General features: G+C 38.8%; 2 protein-coding genes across 6 annotated transcripts in view; one reads left to right on the forward strand and one right to left on the reverse strand.

Moving 5' to 3' along the window:
• Positions 1-2536, forward strand: part of RB1 (RB transcriptional corepressor 1) — a 71140-nt gene extending 68604 nt beyond the window's left edge. For both annotated transcript variants that reach the window (XM_015624520.2, XM_015624531.2), the window contains exon 26: positions 569-2536. In XM_015624520.2, the coding sequence (XP_015480006.1) occupies positions 569-642 (74 nt within the window). In that variant the 3' untranslated portion in view covers positions 643-2536. The remainder of the gene's footprint in view (positions 1-568) is intronic.
• A 1053-nt stretch (positions 2537-3589) lies between these two features.
• The window catches only part of RCBTB2 (RCC1 and BTB domain containing protein 2), a 30513-nt gene continuing 15882 nt past the window's right edge, over positions 3590-18220 (reverse strand). For 2 of the 4 annotated variants that reach the window (XM_015624556.3, XM_015624545.3), the window contains exons 8-13: positions 17402-17544; positions 15486-15676; positions 12574-12700; positions 9739-9875; positions 9001-9131; positions 3590-7195 (exon numbers count right to left, since the gene is read on the reverse strand). In XM_015624556.3, the coding sequence (XP_015480042.1) occupies positions 7055-7195; positions 9001-9131; positions 9739-9875; positions 12574-12700; positions 15486-15676; positions 17402-17544 (870 nt within the window). In that variant the 3' untranslated portion in view covers positions 3590-7054. Of the gene's footprint in view, positions 7196-9000; positions 9132-9738; positions 9876-11450; positions 11690-12573; positions 12701-15485; positions 15677-17401; positions 17545-18220 lie in introns of those variants that run through there. The other 2 variants (XM_019006436.2, XM_033514801.1) reach the window with 2 other exon arrangements.

Raw genomic sequence — 18220 nt, forward strand, 5'->3', positions numbered from 1 at the left:
ATTCTCACTCTGAGAATCAGAGCTCTGCAGCTGAGCAGATTGGCCCATTAAGAACTCTTAATGTTCTTAATGCTTATCTTAATTGCTTATCAAGATAGGTGTGAGTGTGGATCCAGGCACCTGTCCTTTATTTTAAAGCAGGGAAAATGTTTCAGTGTTTACTTATGGCAGAGTTTAAGAAGGAGAGCTCAGTCTCGTGCCCAGTGGTGTTGGTGTGTGCCACTGAGGGGAAAAGGCATTCCTGGGCAGGCCTGGCTACAAGGCGAGATTCCCGATGTCACACAGACCATCTGCCCGCCTGGAGGATGGAAATGGACACAGTGAGGGACAGAGATAATGAGAACTGGAATGAACAGGTGGAAAGAATTTCATAAGATGTGTAAGATTGAACAAGAATGGCTGAAACAGTGCAAAATTAGGTGTTCATCCTATAATGAGGGATTTGGTTTGTTTACAACAGAATAATGTGCTTCTATTCCTTGTGTCATCACAAATTTTTCCAATAATCAGTCCAAAGTAATTATGATGAAAATCTTTCATTCTTTTTGTTTGTTGGGTTTTCTTGCAGCATCTACTCGAACAAGAATGCAAAAGCAGAAGCTGAATGATGGAAATGATACCTCAGCCAGTGAAGAAAAGTGAGATTCTCAGGACCAGGGGCTGCACCTCCCAGCCCTCTTAAGATTGTTTTTGTTTTACAGCCTTCATTAATAGAGTTGCCTTTTTAGTTGCTTTTTATTCCAAACTGCTAGTTGAAAGCATTTGTACTTTTTAAATTGTTAAGTGTTTTCTGTGATACTTTGCCTTATGATGTAGCATATATACAATGTAAGCCACTGAATTTAATTTATATATTTTTGAGGATTTTTTAAAAGTCTTGGAAAGTGTCTGAATTTCCTGTTGCAGCATTACTGATTTAAGCCAGTTCAGTCTCGTTGGATTGAATTTGTTATATCTAAAGATGGAATGTTAGCTAGAATGATTTGAAATGCACTAATTTTGTTTCTTAGATTTGATTTTTAGATTTTCATTACTTGCAAATTTTGAAAATTTTGGGCCAGTCACTGCAAAGATTTTTGTCTCTGTTCATAATTAGCACATCAAATTCCCAATAAATTAATCTGGACAGCAGCTGGGGGCCTTACAGAGAAGGGGTCTCACCTCAGGAGTACAACGTGAATTCAAAGTGAACTCACTTCGTAGCCTTACTACTGAAACCAACACTTGGCATTTTGTAGTTTTGTTTCCCCAGCTCTCACCTCAATGTCATTTTTGGAGGGCAGTTACACTGTCCCTCAGTTTGAATTTCATGGAGTATGAATCCTATAGAGATGCATCCCAAAATCCCACATTGAATCTTCCCAGAAGCTGAAGCTTCTTCCCATATGCAGAGTAATCAATACGCCCTTTCTTATCTTGGGAAATCTCAAGTAGTAAAAGAAAAAAACCAAACAGAACAACAAACCTAAACCATACCTGCTACACACAAGATTTCAAAATCCTAATGATATAGAATTTTCTTGATTTCTTCAAATTTTCACCTAATTGTAGCCAAGCCAAACAGCTTGAGAAACAGCTGGAAGCTGAGTGTCTCCAGCTGGGTTTCAGGTAGGAGCAGCCTGGTCTCTAAAAGTCCAGGGCATCTCCCATTTGCCTTACTGCAGCATCTGCAAAAACCTGAACGTGGTGAACCCACGTTGAAAAAACCCATCTGCCTTTACTGAAAAGGCAGTGAATTGGGCAACTTGTGAATGGTTGCTACTGGCAAAAAACCAAACCAAAACAAAACCATTCAATACTTTTTCCATCTTTTCTATTTGTAAGTTAATCATTCAGATACTAGAATTTTTCTGGCAACAATAAAATTTTGTTAAAATAGCCAGTTAACAGAAGCACATGTTTTATTTCCAGTGGATTAAAAGATAAGCAAATTAATTGTCTTGCTTTAAAATTACCCATTTTTAGGAAATTTAGCTTTTGCAGCTACTTAAATTAAGAACAGGTACAGTAGAAAAGCATGCTATTCATGACACAAACATTTTAAACCAATGTCTTCCAGGTAGCCTATTTACAGATTGTTTAGCTGATCCTGGAGTACTTACAGTAGGAAGTTTTTAAAAGATCCATTCTTGTGTTGATTCAAAGCTAACCCTAGAACTTCTACGAGCAGAAAAAACTGATAATGATTAAGATAATATTGAGGGGTTTTTTTAGACTCAGTATGGCTTCAACTTTCTTACTGAAAAATGTACAGAACTTTCCAGAGTAGCTTATGTTTATTTTCTCACTTTTTTGCAGTTTTACAGACAGGATATATGTTAACATTGGGGTGCACTGACTGTAAGCTCTATTACAGCAGTCCTTTGGGTAGAGGGATGATACAGAGTCCAGTATCTAAACAGATTAATTCTTTCTTTACTGTGACAATGTATTTTTTTTGTTCAATCAGACTGAAGGCTTTACATCAAATGTACATTATTTTATACAACTAATCAGTTTCTCGCCTTTCAAGATAAATAAAATAGCTTTTAAAGGATTTATAGTCAGTGATTTTCTTATATTAGGTGATTTCATATGGTACCTATCCAAATAAATATGTATTGAAACTAATGGATTTTTATTAGATATGGAAATCTTACTGTGATTGACAGAACTTTTCTTAGAGTGAGACCTTCCTGTACTAAAAATGGAATATTGAAACTACTCCAGGAAAAAAGAAAATCTGGAATCACAGCAGAAGCTGGGCAAAAAAATGTGATGGCCATTTTAGGTGCTTAACACCAAGCATCAATTTCTGTAGAAAGCTGAAGCCCTGGGTGTAAGATGAGGTCAGGTAGATTGCTTACTTTAAAGGCCCATTTCTGTCCATTAGTGCTTATAGGAATTGAATCTATTGGCTTGGCTGTGTAGCCATCTGAAGGTGAAGGAGCTGACTCCCAGCCTCTTCATTTGATATTTTATACCTTAATCTCTTCCTGCTGTCCACTGTTTCCCAATGCTGTTTGTTCTTACTTGTCATAGGAGCTTATTTCCTCCTCCCTTCCTATGGACTTGCAAGTGAAGAGCTTTGTGCTGAGGCTTTGTTTGTGCAGAGGGGCTGTACTAAACAGCAAGTTCCTCACAGGCACCAGAACAGCCAGAGGGGATGAAGATGTGCCACATCTTCAGGCACAGGAGTGGCTGCAGGAAGACACCTGTATCAAATGTGAAGCAGCTGGAGAGGATTATGGCTGTGTGATACCAGAGCACAGTACAAGCTGAAATATTTTAAAATGTAACAAGCTGGCCATAATATACATTTGCTTAAGAAACGGTGATTAGTGTTCTGAGGACTATTCTATTAATCACAGTTTATTAAGCCACCAGGGTACTGATTTCTTTGAAAGGTGGAAATATCCTTCAAGAAATTCTCCAGGTTACAAGTGTGTTACCTGGTGACAGTGTTTTCCTGAAGAACATAAATAAATAGCCTTCATGGCACTCTCATAACTATCTAGTTTACTCCCTGCCCCTCCCCAGTCTCTTCAGTCTACAAGCATCAAACTTCCTTCATTGTTACTGAAAAGAAAGGAAAAAAATCCCACTCAAATTGTTTTAAATATTATCGTATTTTTATTAATGGTCTATTAAACCAGGTAAGTTGGTATAGAAACAAAAAAAGTAATTTATATTCAGGCTGTAAACTTTCTACAGCATTAGGTGGTGGCCACTGAATCCTGTCTCTATGGGGCAAATAAATGCTTTGTTTTACAAGGAAAGCCCATGGTAAGTGTTTAGGTCATATTAAAACAGCAGTTTACATAGTTACCAAGCATTGTAACAAAACTCTACTGGTGGGTACTAGATGACAATGCTGTGCTGGCTTTTAGCTTCAGTAACTTAGGAGAACCTTAAAATGACCCTACCCATGTAATTTGTTTTTCTTTCCAGATTCCTTTCTGGAAAGTGGAACATTGCTCTTTATTTAAACCCCAGACAAAGTTTCTGCTTTATCAAATTTTTACTTTTTAATGAATACCTTTTGTCTGTGGTATCCTTAAACAGGATAATACTTTATTAAGTATTTAACCTGCAACATCCACAACCACAAGGCTGTTGCAGACTATCTCACAACAGTAAAATGCATTCCTAATTTTTTCTGAAATGTCCCATGGTTGGTTTTCAAGCACACATTTACATCCATGCACCCACATTTAACCACCTAAGCCAGTAAAGATTTTTTTTTAACACATGCAACAAAAATTAAAAAATTTAAAAAATAAATGTTTCTATGAATGTAACACTATCACATCCAGGTCAGATGATACAGAATAAAAACCAACACTGACACATCAGACCTTTAGAATCACCCTCATTCAGTCCAGAGATGCTTTTTCTCAAAATTACAGGCTTTGTCACTTATTCTGAAATTGCAAGTAGGCTTTAATGTGTATGGTTGATTGGAAGTAAGGAGCAGGGTGGAAGTAAATTGGAAAAAATAAAAATGATGCTTGGTTCTATTAAGCCAAAAATGTCTTGCTGCAAGCAGCATGCCATTTCAGCTGCCATCTCTGTTCAACTACTTTGTTATGAATTTGAGCTAACGGGGGAGAGTGGTGTCCCTCTCCAGTGCTATCATTCCATGCAGTAGCATCCCCAGAGAACCAGAGGTTTCTGATGAGATATTGATTCAAAACCCCCCCATCATTTCACATTTATAGTTTTCTGTTTGATTCTTCTGAGTAAAACAACACAAATGTGTGGAGAGAACTTTCATAGTACCCACCTGAGGAAAGCTGGGGCTGACAAGCCAGTACCAGGGGTGGAGGTGCTCTGCTGGTTCCATTTCCCAGTGAGACTGGATGTGTGCCAGTGTGATGCCGTCGGGGTGGGTGGGACAGGGGCTGGTGCCAGCTGCTGCCCCAAGGCTGGGATGTGGTCCTACGCCCTCGTTCCGTGCACTGCTACCCTCAAGGAATGCCGGCAGCTGAATCTGGCATCTTAGGGATATTAACCAGGGATATGCAGCCTTGGCTTACATGGAATCCCTTGTCCACATTTTGGTATGATCAGTGCTGGGCTAGAGCACACAAGGGTGGCAGTAAAGCTGAGCCCCCCTATCATAACACTAGTTCTCTGTCTGTGCTGGTGTCAAGTGCTTCAACACAAACCAAAACTGATCTCCTCCAGCAAAGTCCTGTTTTTGATGAATCTGCATTATGTATTGGAAAGGTTTTGACCACTTCTGTTTGACTACAAAATACTGACACAGCTGCTAAGAATGGAGTCAACACTGCTGAAGGAAGTCGTAGTCATCACTGAGGAGGTGGCAGACTGTACGTGGTAGCAGTAGATGATCCAGCATATTCCTAGCGAGAGGTTGAGGCAAACGTCCCAAAGATGTGTAAATATTTACCACAGCAGTTTCTAAAATATTTTCTCATCACCATCTTCCTAAGTAAATTCTACTACCTGCCTGCTTCACTTTCCACTCACACCCACAAGGCCTGAGGTGAAGGGAAACTCACTACTCCTTTTCTGAGTATTTGCTGCTCTTTTTCCTCCTACTTTTCCTTAAAGAACAGGATTGTTTGAGAAATGAGCCTCCAATATGAACAGCTATTTCCAGCTTAGACATGAAGATGTGGTAATATAAGGGAACTAAGTTCTTAGAACCACATTTGAGGATTAGAAAAGGTCATTGAAGGATGCTGTGGCACAGCAGGGACCTGCAGGAACATTGCATGACTACTTATATAATTAGTGTACTGACCCTGGTCATCCAGCTTTTTGTCTTCCTCATTTGTAAAATACTGCAAAAGGCACTTGAAGTCACTTCACTCAGTCAGAAACTTAAATTCTCAGGGTTAATTCACAGTTACCTGTTAGAAAACTCAAGTAAATGCTGCGTGAGCTCCACATCTTCTGTAATGGGGCAAACTTCCCACTGTGCAGCAGAGGTGGGGTTTTCACCTTAATTCACTTCAGCCAGTTAGGAATGAAGCACCTACTCTACCTTAGCCACCAATGACCAGTGCTGGGAGAGAGGTGTGTCCAAAGGGCAGCTCCTCTCTCCTGAACAGCCCTGTAAGTGGTGTGGGCACCTCACAGCTCTGACAACAGGAGAATCTGAAACACAGGCAAGATACCTTTATCACCATCTGGAATACAGTGTCAGTTCACTCTTACAATTTAATTAATTTGAAGTTACCACTTCAAAATCACCTTTTTCTCAATTTTTCTGAAGTTCATCTGTCTGAGGAGATATAGTAAGACAGGAATAAATAAGCCTCAAGCAGAACTTCCTTTCCTTGAAATCTTATTTGGATTTGTAACTAGGTGATTTTCTTAGCAGTAAAACTCACAGTCTGACAATTCACATCCAGACAAACTTGGTGAGTGCTTCCATTGGGGTGCCAGGGACTATGCCCGGTGTACTGGAAAGGGAGATCCTTTTCATTCTGGCTAAACAACGAGACAAGTGCTGGGAACTCAAAACTGTAATATCCTGCTGAAGCACCTCATAAATTAACTCCAAATAAACACCAAGTGAGACAAATCCTCCTACAAATCAGAAAGCCTCTCATCATAAAGGACTTACATTATTTTACCATATGTCCAGAAAAATAAGTATCTTCACTGGATTATAAAAAGAAGCCCACAAAGCCATATTAACTGAGTTTTGAAACAAAAGTACACTATGAAAGTTTTAGCAGCAAACAGGTCACTGTCCCATAAAATCCAAACACACACTGTTAAAAAAAAAAAAAAAAAAAAGACAGACTAGATAATGACAAGCCTAGTTTGCTTGACTTTGAGTGGGAAAGGTTAGTTACTACATTAGATTTTTGTGTTAAATTCTGGCTGTTGGCAATGAACAATCACCACACATCTAAACTGTAGCCATCCTTACAAAAAAGCCTACATGTTAGTGGACTTCTACACACTCCCTAAGCTGATGGACACCGAGACTTTCCTTCCAAACCACTGTTTGCGATCACAGAGAAGCTCTCTGAAGGGAAATTATTTCCAGAAGGGAAAAGGACGTGCTCTTCAGCTTGGTAGTAATCAGGCCTCAATTTCGGAATGCTCCAACTCTGCTGGCTTTGCTAATGAAGTTTTTCAGAAGGTCATGGTCCATGTCTGCAAAGCCTTGAGTTTGTGTAACAACAGTCAAATGGTTTATGCAAAATCTGAAGCAAAATTCTTCCAAGTCCTAGGAACAAATTTGAGTAATTTGTAATATAAATGATAAAATTATTAACATTATCCTTTTGTTTTCAATCTAATTTAATTAGCAGAGCACATACCAGATTGTTCCCATTATCAATCCCATTTCTGATCCTTTTGATGAGATCACAAATGATAGGATGAAATTTCTTCATACAACCTTTTCAATAAACCCCCTTTGAGAAAACAGGAGTAGCCACCTAGAACTCCCATCACATTTACTAGAATTTACAACACATTCATTAGAAAAGTTACCAACAGGTGAAGCCATCAAATTGCCCCAAACAGCATTTACTAGAGCATCAATAACTCCTTTCTTGTCCTCCCTGCACTGCATTTGTGAGTGGTCCTGTGAAAAACAGCAGATATGCTAGTCATGCTGCAAATTAAAGCAAAATACAATGCAAAGTGTGATGATGCTTGCTGATCACAAACTGCATGTTAGGATACATGTGTATTTCATGACAAACCTAGGAATTGTATAATGGGATTCCCAGATAGCACAAAAGGTTCTGTCTTGTCCTGGTCTCACTGTAAGAGGATGCTCAGCTCTCCAGCACTGGAAGGGTACAAGCCATCAACCAGGACTGCACATAGCAAATTCTTAAACTCCTCACAACAGTGGCAATCCTTCTCTCCATGCACTGGCTCAGTCTTCTTTATTTGGGACCTATGCAACAACTTGCTGTGCTGAAAGCTCTGTACCTAGAGCTGGAGCCAGCAGCAAGGAAGTCAGAATTGATCCATAAACTCTTCAAGGGTTATATAGAGTTTTCCCTGCTATGCTGAGCTTGTATCAGCCCAGAAAAGTGAAAGCACAACTCCTCTTTGCCCTAGCCATGTATGCCCTCTGTTCCTCATACCTGGGTTACAAATACCTGGCAGCTTGTGATCTTACTATCTACTAACCTCTTGTTATCCCCTTTCAGTGAACAGAACTCACTGACTTCCAGCCTCCTCTTTGCAGGTCCTACACAAATTAATCTCCTGTACCTTCCTGTCTCCATTCAGCACTAACGCAAATTCTTTAACTCAGTGTTAGTTTCACTCTCTTCTACTTGCCTCCCATACCTGAAAGGTATTTATAGCAATGTCCCCTGCATCTAAAATACATAAGCAGATTTTTTGAATAATAAAACCCACCACACAGTTATTTCCACAATCATGACAGCACTAAGAAGATGAGAAAATATCTTTGAAAGTGTTTACCAAAAAAGCATGGATAACAGGTTGAGTGCTAGTGACTCATTCAAGAACCAAGGGCAGACCAGATGGCAGGATATGGGGGGACTATTAACAATAGGTAATTTGTTGTATGTCAGCATAATTCATTGTAAACAGTACTGCAAAAGTGGTTTTTTTTAATAAAAGCACAAGTGTAAATACGCAGGGATTTTACCGGTAAATTCTCCCACTGCCTGTAAAAGCACCAGAATGACTGTACCAGACACCAACAGACAAAATGAACAGGTGGAAAACTTAGGGAGTGAAAGGGCAAAATCCAAAGGCAGAGATGTAAATGGCAATAAGAAATTTGCATGCTATCCCCTGCTATGCCATGTGACAAGGAAGGAAGCAGATTAAGATTTGACTCCCAGAGGCAAGCCAAAAGGGCAGGAAGAAAACACTAAATTGTGGGGTTTTTACAGCCTAAAAAGGGGAAAACAAACATTTGTTAAGTCAGAAAGGGAAATTACAGTAATCATGCCTCATCAGTTAAATACAGTCATGTTTACATTAGGCAGCTTCATTTCTCAGAAAACAACTGCTTACCTGAAAAGAAGTTCTTACCTGAGCTTTGTACTTGACTGCGGCAGAAAGAAGAGCAATGGCATTCTCTTCACAAATCCCTTGTTTGATCGTTTGCTGGCAAAGTTTTTTCAGTCTGTTTTCTCTATACAGTGTTGCCAAATCTAGCAGCCCTGTGAAAATTTATACAGCTTTAACTATTCTGGTGCAAAATATATTAGTGTCTTTTCAAATTAATCAATCGCCCTTTTGTTTTAGGCTGAATTAGGCAAAGACTTGCTCTGTTTTTTTCCCTAGATGATGTGTGCATTTTTTAAGGTCCCCTACAGACCTTTTATAAAAGGAATAATTTTATTACTATGCAAGTGTTCTGTTCTCTTGTTCTCATTCTGGACACCAATTACTGACTTTCATCCTCTTAAATTCATGCAGGGAAGAGCTCCCTTTTCATTCAGGATCAAAAATCACTACAGCTGCTCAAGCAGGTAAAGTTTCAGGATGGCATTAGTGCCCTTCTAAATAAAAGAAAGTTCTTAATAAGAGTAACAATGAGTTCTCTCTGAAAACTTTTCACCTTTGATCTCATTGCATGCTCACCATGCATTCTCCTTGGGCTCATTTCCTGCTACTGCATCCTTTCTTCCTGACACCTGCCAAACTTGAGATTTAAGTGCTAGGGAAACTAAAATCAACAAGCCCCACTTTCCTTACCCTATAACGACACATAGTTTAAACTTTTCAAGAACAATGATCTGGAGTAATTCCATTTATGGCAAATACCTATTGCATCTTCAGGAGGGAGCCTAATGTTGTCTGTATACAGATATTCCAGGAAGGCTCGGTAAACAGGATAAGAAAATTCACTCATTTCTATAATTTCATCATCATTATTGAGTATGGAGCGAAAATGTTCACACCTACAAAACATGAACAAAGATTGTACACTGTAAAGAGTTAAGCTTGAAAGATGAGCTGCAGCAAGAAGTTGGTAAAAAAAATAGATCAGTCCTAACAGACTACATTCAGAAGCAGAACCTCTAGCTACATGATTTCTTGCTTTGAACATGTTCATTTCTTTAAGCCTTATAAGCCTGATATATATAATTCAGAATTTTATTTCTGTTGTTAATATTTTATGGCAGGCTTCATTTCTACTTACAATATCTACAAGGATTATCCATCTGGTTTTGATGCCATTTTAAAAAATATATTATACATTAGCAATCAATTTTATTACCTGTCTTGTAGCAGATAAAGTTTACAATTAACTTAGGCATTTCTGAGATTTGACCCTGATTTCTCCAGCATTTCCTAATGAAGAGGGAAATTATTAATAATTTTAGGTATCATTTATTCCAGTGTCAGAGTCCATGCACAATTTAGCATTCATCATTACATTCAAGGATTAAATTATTGAAAGTGAAGACACTCTCAGATCTTTCATCTTTTTCTTACAAGTCTGAGTATTTTGTGACAAATACAAACAAGGACAAATCACTGCCTTTGGCAGCTGTAATCTGCAACTTCCAGTTCACAGTAAGTGAATTGTTAGAGTTGTTACAGTTACAATGCACTGTAACTTACTGTTCCCTAAAACCCATCCTAACATGCACATTGTTTTCAAAATTTTTGTTGATAAAAATTAACATCTCCACTTCTGATAATTTCTCCTAACCTCATTGTTAGGAGAACCTATAACCTAAGTTTAATCATTCTTCTTTGTTCTACACTAATTTGTAACTCACCCACATCTGAATTTTCTCTTCTTTTACTCAAACTTTCCTGTAAAAAGTAGGATGGTTTCTTTTTATTGTCTCTGAGACAAAACTACAACATAAAGACAGTATCACTTAAATCCAAATAAAAAATAATCACGTAACTAATGACTTTAAGTTCTTCACATTTTACTGGTTACTGAAAGAAATTTTTATCTTAGTATTTTGGGGATTTTAATAAAATAATGTAATCTTTTGTCAAATTCATAAAGAGATAAAAGTCATTATCTAGCTTCTGCCACATCTTTTACCACATTCTGGCATTGGGAGAGGCAGACAAAACTGTTTTGCCTCCCAGAGGCCCATTATCCATCCAGCATGGATCAGACCTTGAGAATGGTCTATGCCCCAATGGCACCACACAAAAGTCAGAGAGAAGGTGGTAAACACTGATCCCTGAAAAATTAATAAGTAAATGGCAATAGAAATTGGTTAGCACACATCCTCCAGTCTGTAAAGTATGTTGGAGTGACTCATCCTTTGGAGTGTCTCTCCCTGTCAGTATCCCTCAGCAGACACAGCCCAGACACCCAGTTCTGGCTGGCTGAATGCAGTGCTGGTAAATCCCAGCACTGAGATGTCTCTGTTCCTGCAGGCAGTGCTGGCCTTGGACTGCTCCCTGACATTTCTCCACCACTGCCAGCCAATAACCACCAACAATGGGATCCAGTTCAAGAATAGAACAAGATGGAAAGAAGTCCTCATGAGCAGCAAAAAAGTGACTAAACAATGAAAAGGAACTTTTACCAGCAGTGCTTTCATGACAATGGCTCCAGAAGAGGCCAAATGCTGCAAAACACCTTTTTAAATACTTTGATCCAGTTGCACCATGACAGTAAAGAAAACAGTAATTTTACAGACTGTGCCTGATGCTTCATTATTCCTCCATAGTTTGGTAATACCATGTAAATCCATTTTAGAATTAGACATATTTCCTTCACAGAATGCCATATAATCTGAGAAAAGTAGAGCAAGAAAAAGGAAATAAGGGAAAGCTACATAAAGTGTGATTATTAGAGCAAGGAACCTCAGGAACATTTTGGGCATACACAAGATTTGGTGTGGTATCTGATGGAGAATACATGGCATTCCAAATGAAGAGGCTGGACCATAGGCACGAGTGTAATGTACAAGCAATGAAACCAGTAAAGGGAAGACAAAAGTAATACACGCAATCAGAGTAGTAAGAGGAGAGCAGAAAAAAACCCCAACAAAACAATGAGATCATTCTGTAGATCTGCTTATGTCAAATCTCACCAAAAAGTGGTCTTAACTTGCAAAAAGTTGTAGAAACAGAAAAAAATGCCAGCTTAAAAGTAAAACTCACTGATAAGAGTGTTTTAAACACATGGAACAAGAAATCTGTCATAAAAGGGGAAAAAATATCGAGATAGCACCTACAGAAGTTGCTGAAACAACTGAAGGGTCCTGTGGAAGGAAAGACTGTCAAGAATAAACAAAATCCCCTCAAATCATTCTGGTGGAGGAAACCAAGCATACAAAGAAGGAAAAAACTGATTCTAACTACTGAGAAGATAGCAGAAGGAAGACAGTCTTGTCCTCAGCAGAAAAAGGTTATTGGAAATCAAGGTCAAGGCCATTTAGGAGCACAAAGGAGGATAAATGTCAGATGGAGGGAAGTGATGGAAAAGCAGGTAGTAGAGCAATATGTTTGATAATTACAAAGAGAGTAACAGTGAAGAACAGCAGATGAATCCCTGGCTCAGGGAAAAGGGAATTTTTAAGAATAAGTCAAGATTCTTTTTGCAGTGATGACTCAGCACAGTGTACTACTACACTACACTATTTAGTTTATACAATTTATACGTTTGTTCCTTACCTAATTTTGAGAAGAACTTTATGAACATGAATGTATTTTCCATCCACTAGGAACTTCAGGTCTGCTGTTTCAGGGTTGTCAAATTCCTTCTTTAGTGACTGGGCTACTGTTAGATGGTCATCAGGCTCTAGAATAAATAGAGGACTTAAATAAAGTAGTAAGCAATACAAATATCTCCCACTACAATATTCTGGGTATCTGTCAGCAATTAACACTCTGAATAAATACATCTCCTTAAGGCTAGTAAAATCCTCCAGAAGCCTATGTGCTCTGTATGGGCCAGAAAAGCAAAGAAAAGACAGCTTTCTTCAGTCCTTTCTAGTTTCCTGCTCCAAACAAATATCTCTATTAAGAAATCAGTGAATTTCACTCTAACTCATCTATACAAGGCCAGAAAAAAAACAACATTAACAGTCTCAGAAGTTTACTGCTCCCTATGATAGAAAATGCTATCAACCATTACTGAGTATATCAAATTAAAACTGTTAGTTACTATAAGATCTTCAAAAGATCAATAAAAAAAATAATAAAATTTTCTGAAATGCTATCGTGAGAAGACATTACAGCAAATGTAATCTATTTGAATCTTTGAAAAGTCATCCATTATCTGCATACAAAATTTTTACTTCCTCAACTGATCCAAATCTCCATCACATAAGCCTCAGAGAACTGTTTTCTTTAATACTACTAAAAAAATAAACAACCCACTCCATCCCCAAATCTCATTCTTAACTGTGACAACATTTTATCTTCTTACCATATAAATACACATTGTGGGTTTACAGAGTTTTTGTGGGTCAGTAATTAGTTGTTCTCTACAGAAAATTACAAAAATGCTAGGTCCTGTAACCTATCAAGCTAGAAATTAGAATAGTATTCTGCTGGAAATGGAAAGACTTTCTCCACAAGCTCTAGAAAAAGCTTAACACACACATACACTTTGATACTGTTACACTTTGTTTAGCACAGTAATTTTGCATTTCATTTAGAGAATGTCAGGTATACACAATTTGGGTAGGTACTGGTGAAATGGATAGGGAAAAGAAATCCAATATAGTGATGGTAAAAATAAATATTTCTGAAACAATGATACTGTAAAATACTTTATTAGTTCTTATTTTGTACAGTGTGTGGTTTATTTACTCAGACCTCTCCTAGCTAAACAAGTAAGCATTTGAGCAAATGCAAAGCTGAAACACTTCTTCCAAGTTAACTGGCAATCCAGATGTCCACCAAGACGCATCTGCAGTTGACTTCTACAGCTATCAGAGGAAAACTGAATATAGTGGGGTTCAGCTTTGAAACTCTTAGAGGGAAACCAGATGCTTTTATTTGTTACAGCAGTGAAGAAGGAACCTGAGGAAGGAAATGAAGAGGCAGCTCCCACTGATGAGGCACAAAGCCAAGAAAACTCCTTAGCAGTCAGTTCTAAGAATTGTATTAGAAATGTTAGAACTGCCACAAATATGGAGAGAATGGGAATGCCTGGGTGTGGAAGCACCAGAATAAAAAGCACGGAGAAGGACTGTAAGCATGGCAGATGTCCATGGCATGTAGGTCAGCAGATGTAAGATCCCAGGACACAGCTGCCTGAGGATTCTCACCATGCATACATCAGATGACAAATAACAGTGAGTCAGTCCTAACAGCTTGCCAGGGTGGGACAGGATGAGGAGGCCAGTCACCCTCAGCTCCTGGAGTGTGCAAAAAGGCACAACTGAAACCAGCAGAGTCACACAACTAAAAACAACCCAGGAGACAAGACAAGGGCCTGACAGCCAGCATCCTTTATCCTGTGTCATCACAAGCAGCCCTGCTCAGGCCTCCCGAATAGTGCCAGGATGCTGGAGAGAATACTTGGCACATATGAAGAAGTGGCTTCGAAAGTGCCTATGAAACTTGTTTTGTTTAAAAGTAAAGTAACCTTTTCCTCCTATGAGGCTTCACCTTATGCTTTGGTACAATGTTGTTGTGGTGCTATTTCCAAAGGGACCAAGAAGTCAAGGTCAAAAAACCCCAAGCCCTGCCCCCCCAAAACCACATAATAAACAAATACACAAACCCCCCAAGAAGGGCAACAACAAACAAAAACCCAAAACCCAAAAGAAGCCAAAACAAACAAACAAAAGAACCCAACAACAAAAAGAACCCAAACAAACCAAGAAAAAAACCTCCAACAACACCCCAGTAATTTCATTAGAAACCATTATCGGATTAAACTGTAGCTGAAGCATGAGATCTCTGGTACCAGTGAGCTCTTTCTTATCTCTTATTCTTAACTCTTTCTCATCAAGGCCATCAAGACAGATCTTAATGCTAATCAAACATCTGAGATCCAGCAACTCACCTCTTCAGAGGATCACGTCATGATCACTTGTGATGAGACTGAGTGCTTGTGGCAAATTCAGAACATGGAAATTTGGATCCTCAATTCTTAGTACTCTACTTAAAGGCATCAAAGAAAGCTTCAGAGCTCCTAAATGTTCTGCATGGCTTCCTCAAATCTCCAAATTCAAACTCAGCTTTTCTACCCAGAGCCACTGGACAGTCACATACAGAGGCTACAGAAAAAATACTCCCCAAACCTCAGACATTGCCTGATAGAGATAAGTCACATCAATAAAACAGGGGTTGTTTTTTTTTATTATTATTGTTATTATTATTATTATTATTATTATTATTATTATTATTGTTGTTATTATTATTTTTATTTTACACTGCCATCAGGCTTTAGCAATTCTTTATTCCATATTACCACTCACATATGTAACAACACGCCATTATGACTATACTTCCCAGTGTAAATTTTTGTGAGAAACAACGTTTAGGCTTCAAAGAGACGCAACAAACAGCTTTATGACCTGATGATTTTACCTGGAAGGTGTCAGAATAAAAAAAATATTTCAGCTCACCTACGGAGAGCAGGCGCCACATGACAGCAGGGGTGGCGAAGCAGGCGAACACATCGTCAGTGCAGGCAAAGTGGGTGAGGTGGGGGAAGGTCACGGACTGCCCCCGGCACTGGCCCCACATGTACACCTGGCCACTCTGGGTCTTGGCCGCCGACGTGTGCGCAGAGTGGCAGGCGGCGATTTCGATAACTCTGAATTTACAAGCAAACAAAAAGGGGAAAAAAGCAAGGCACAGCCATTAAGAGCAAAATGCAGTGAGTAAGCCCACTGCCTCCTGTCTTTCTCTAGTGCAAGATGTACTTTTAAGCATGCTTGTAAGCAAGAATGCTTTCTGGTCACACACAGCAAAACCACAGGGGCTGGCAGTGTTTCTGCAAACAGCATGCACTCCAAGTTTCTCTTTGGAAAAGCATCTTGGGAGCGAGCAGCCAGGGGTGCAGCAGAGCCCTGTATCTGTTGCAGTACGTGCTCTGCTGGCCCCTCAGCTCTCCCAAGCAAAGCTGTGATGAGTTTCAAATCTCTGAGTGTCCTTGGTGGTGCTGGGCAGTGAGGTGAGTGGCTGTATTAAGCCATAGAGAACAAATACTTGGAGAAGATGAGGAAGGAAATGAGGAGGCACTAAAAAAAAATTAAAATTGCATTTTGGCTTATAACAGGAAGAAAATGAAAGTCTTTTTTCTGTTTGCTTATTGGTAACAATTATAAACCTAAACATACTTCTTCCTACTCATAGAATTATTATTACTTATGTTTAAAGGATTTGTATTTTGAAAACTAAAATTTAGAACCAAACAACACTTAAAGCTGTTTCTAAGTGTCTTTTAGCTAGGCTATGTCTCTAATCCTAAGGTTGATTTAGGACTTCAAAACTCCCACTGTGTACAGCATTACACAATCCACTGTTTTGCAGTCTGCTTGTTTACTTGTGTTCTCAGCTGCCTGGGGATAATGGCAGGGAAACAACTTGTTTAAAGCTGTATGCACAAATCTTGCAGGCTTTAGTGAAGTAATATTTTCACTGACACCAAGAATTCATATTCTGACCAACAAAAGGCAAAGGCAGCATGCAACAATAAAACTTGTATTAAATTATTATTGTAACATTTTAACCGTGGCTAAAGTGTTTGGAAAAAAGAAAATCAGTAACATCTGAAGCAAAAAATACACAAAGTACAAAAAACACACAAAGAAATAGCAATGTTTAAGATCAGGCCATGTCTCATCACCAGAGCAGCGATGCCACTTCCTCACACTCATGTACTCAGACACAGAGTTAAGAGGGACATCTCACATTCCTTCCTATTCACAACAGGAGCCCAAAATCAAGATTTCTTACCATACACATGCATGGCTTTACAACAGCAACAGAAATATCCCTAAAGGAGCTAGAGGAAAATATTTAACTTGCAAAAATCAAAGCTTAATTTTTAGGCAGCAATACCAAGAAAGAACTCCTCCCTTTCTCTGTCTCCTGGGTTCTGAGCCAGATTTAATAGCAGAAATGACACAAATTGCAGATGTCCACCCTTCACTTTTTCTGAGTACACTTCTTGCCAAAAGTAGCATATTAAAATACAATTTATATTCACAGATAATAAAGCTTTTATTGCTGATTTCAAGCAATGAAACTACACCACTGAAGGGAAACTGCAATTAAGGCCTGTGAAATACAGTGTGAGCCAAAGCAGAAAATAGCATATTCAGGCTCAGAATATTCAGTTTCTCTTTCACAGGGATGGTTATGAGGCAGATTCAAGCACTTTCAGTGAAAATTCTCTTCACTTTTATCAGATGAACCATTGCAAAAAAATTATAGGCTCCTTCCCCCCCAAAAATAGATTAAAAATACCATCATTTTATGTAGTTCTTCTGTGAGTATGTCAACCAATGTCTGATTGCAAGACTGTAAGTATTACCTGTCCTTATCCACAATAACTGTTGTAGGGTAAGACTGGTTACTTTTATTCCCAGTACCTAACTGGCCGTATGAATTGGCTCCCCAGGCAAATATCTGACCTTCATCTGTTAGCACTAATGTATGTGCATAGCCACAGGCAACCTATAAGGAATAATAAAAAGAAGAAAAATCTCATTTTTATGTAATTGCAAGTTAATACAGATAGATGCATCTTAGGCTATGGATTAAAGCCATTAATTCTAGACTATTGTAAAAATTACAAATACAGGTAAGTTTATTAAAAATGGAAGGAAAGTAGATGAGGTGACTTTGAGGAAAAAAATTTACCAATGAGAAACCCTGACAGATAATCTCAAGAGCAGAGCAAAAAGAACAACTGGAAACTAAGAAAGAAGGAAAGCTATATGACAAATTTGAACAATATGCAGAAACATGAAGTTTGTCTGTCTTACATTGACCTTGCTCCATGGACAACTGCTCCAATATAAACAGCTTTACCACTGGAAAAACAGCTAAGGTCTCCCTGTCTGATCCTCTCAGCCCTGACTGACAGCCACACAAAACTGCCCCCTCCCAGTGCCAGCTCTAGTGCCCAGAGGACCCTCTGCTGAGATAACCCCCCATCCCTGCAAGTGTTCAAGGCCAGGTTCACTGGGGCCCTGAACAACCCAGCCTAGTGAAAGGCATCTCTGTCCATGACAGGAGGAGGAACTGGATGGTTTTAGGGACCCTTTCAACCCAGTCTATTCTGTGATTCTCTAAACTTGCAACTCTGGAAGAAAATTCTCACAGTACAGTCTAAGAACCACACAAGATA

This window comes from Parus major, chromosome 1 (assembly GCF_001522545.3).
Source record: "Parus major isolate Abel chromosome 1, Parus_major1.1, whole genome shotgun sequence".
NCBI lineage: Eukaryota > Metazoa > Chordata > Aves > Passeriformes > Paridae > Parus > Parus major.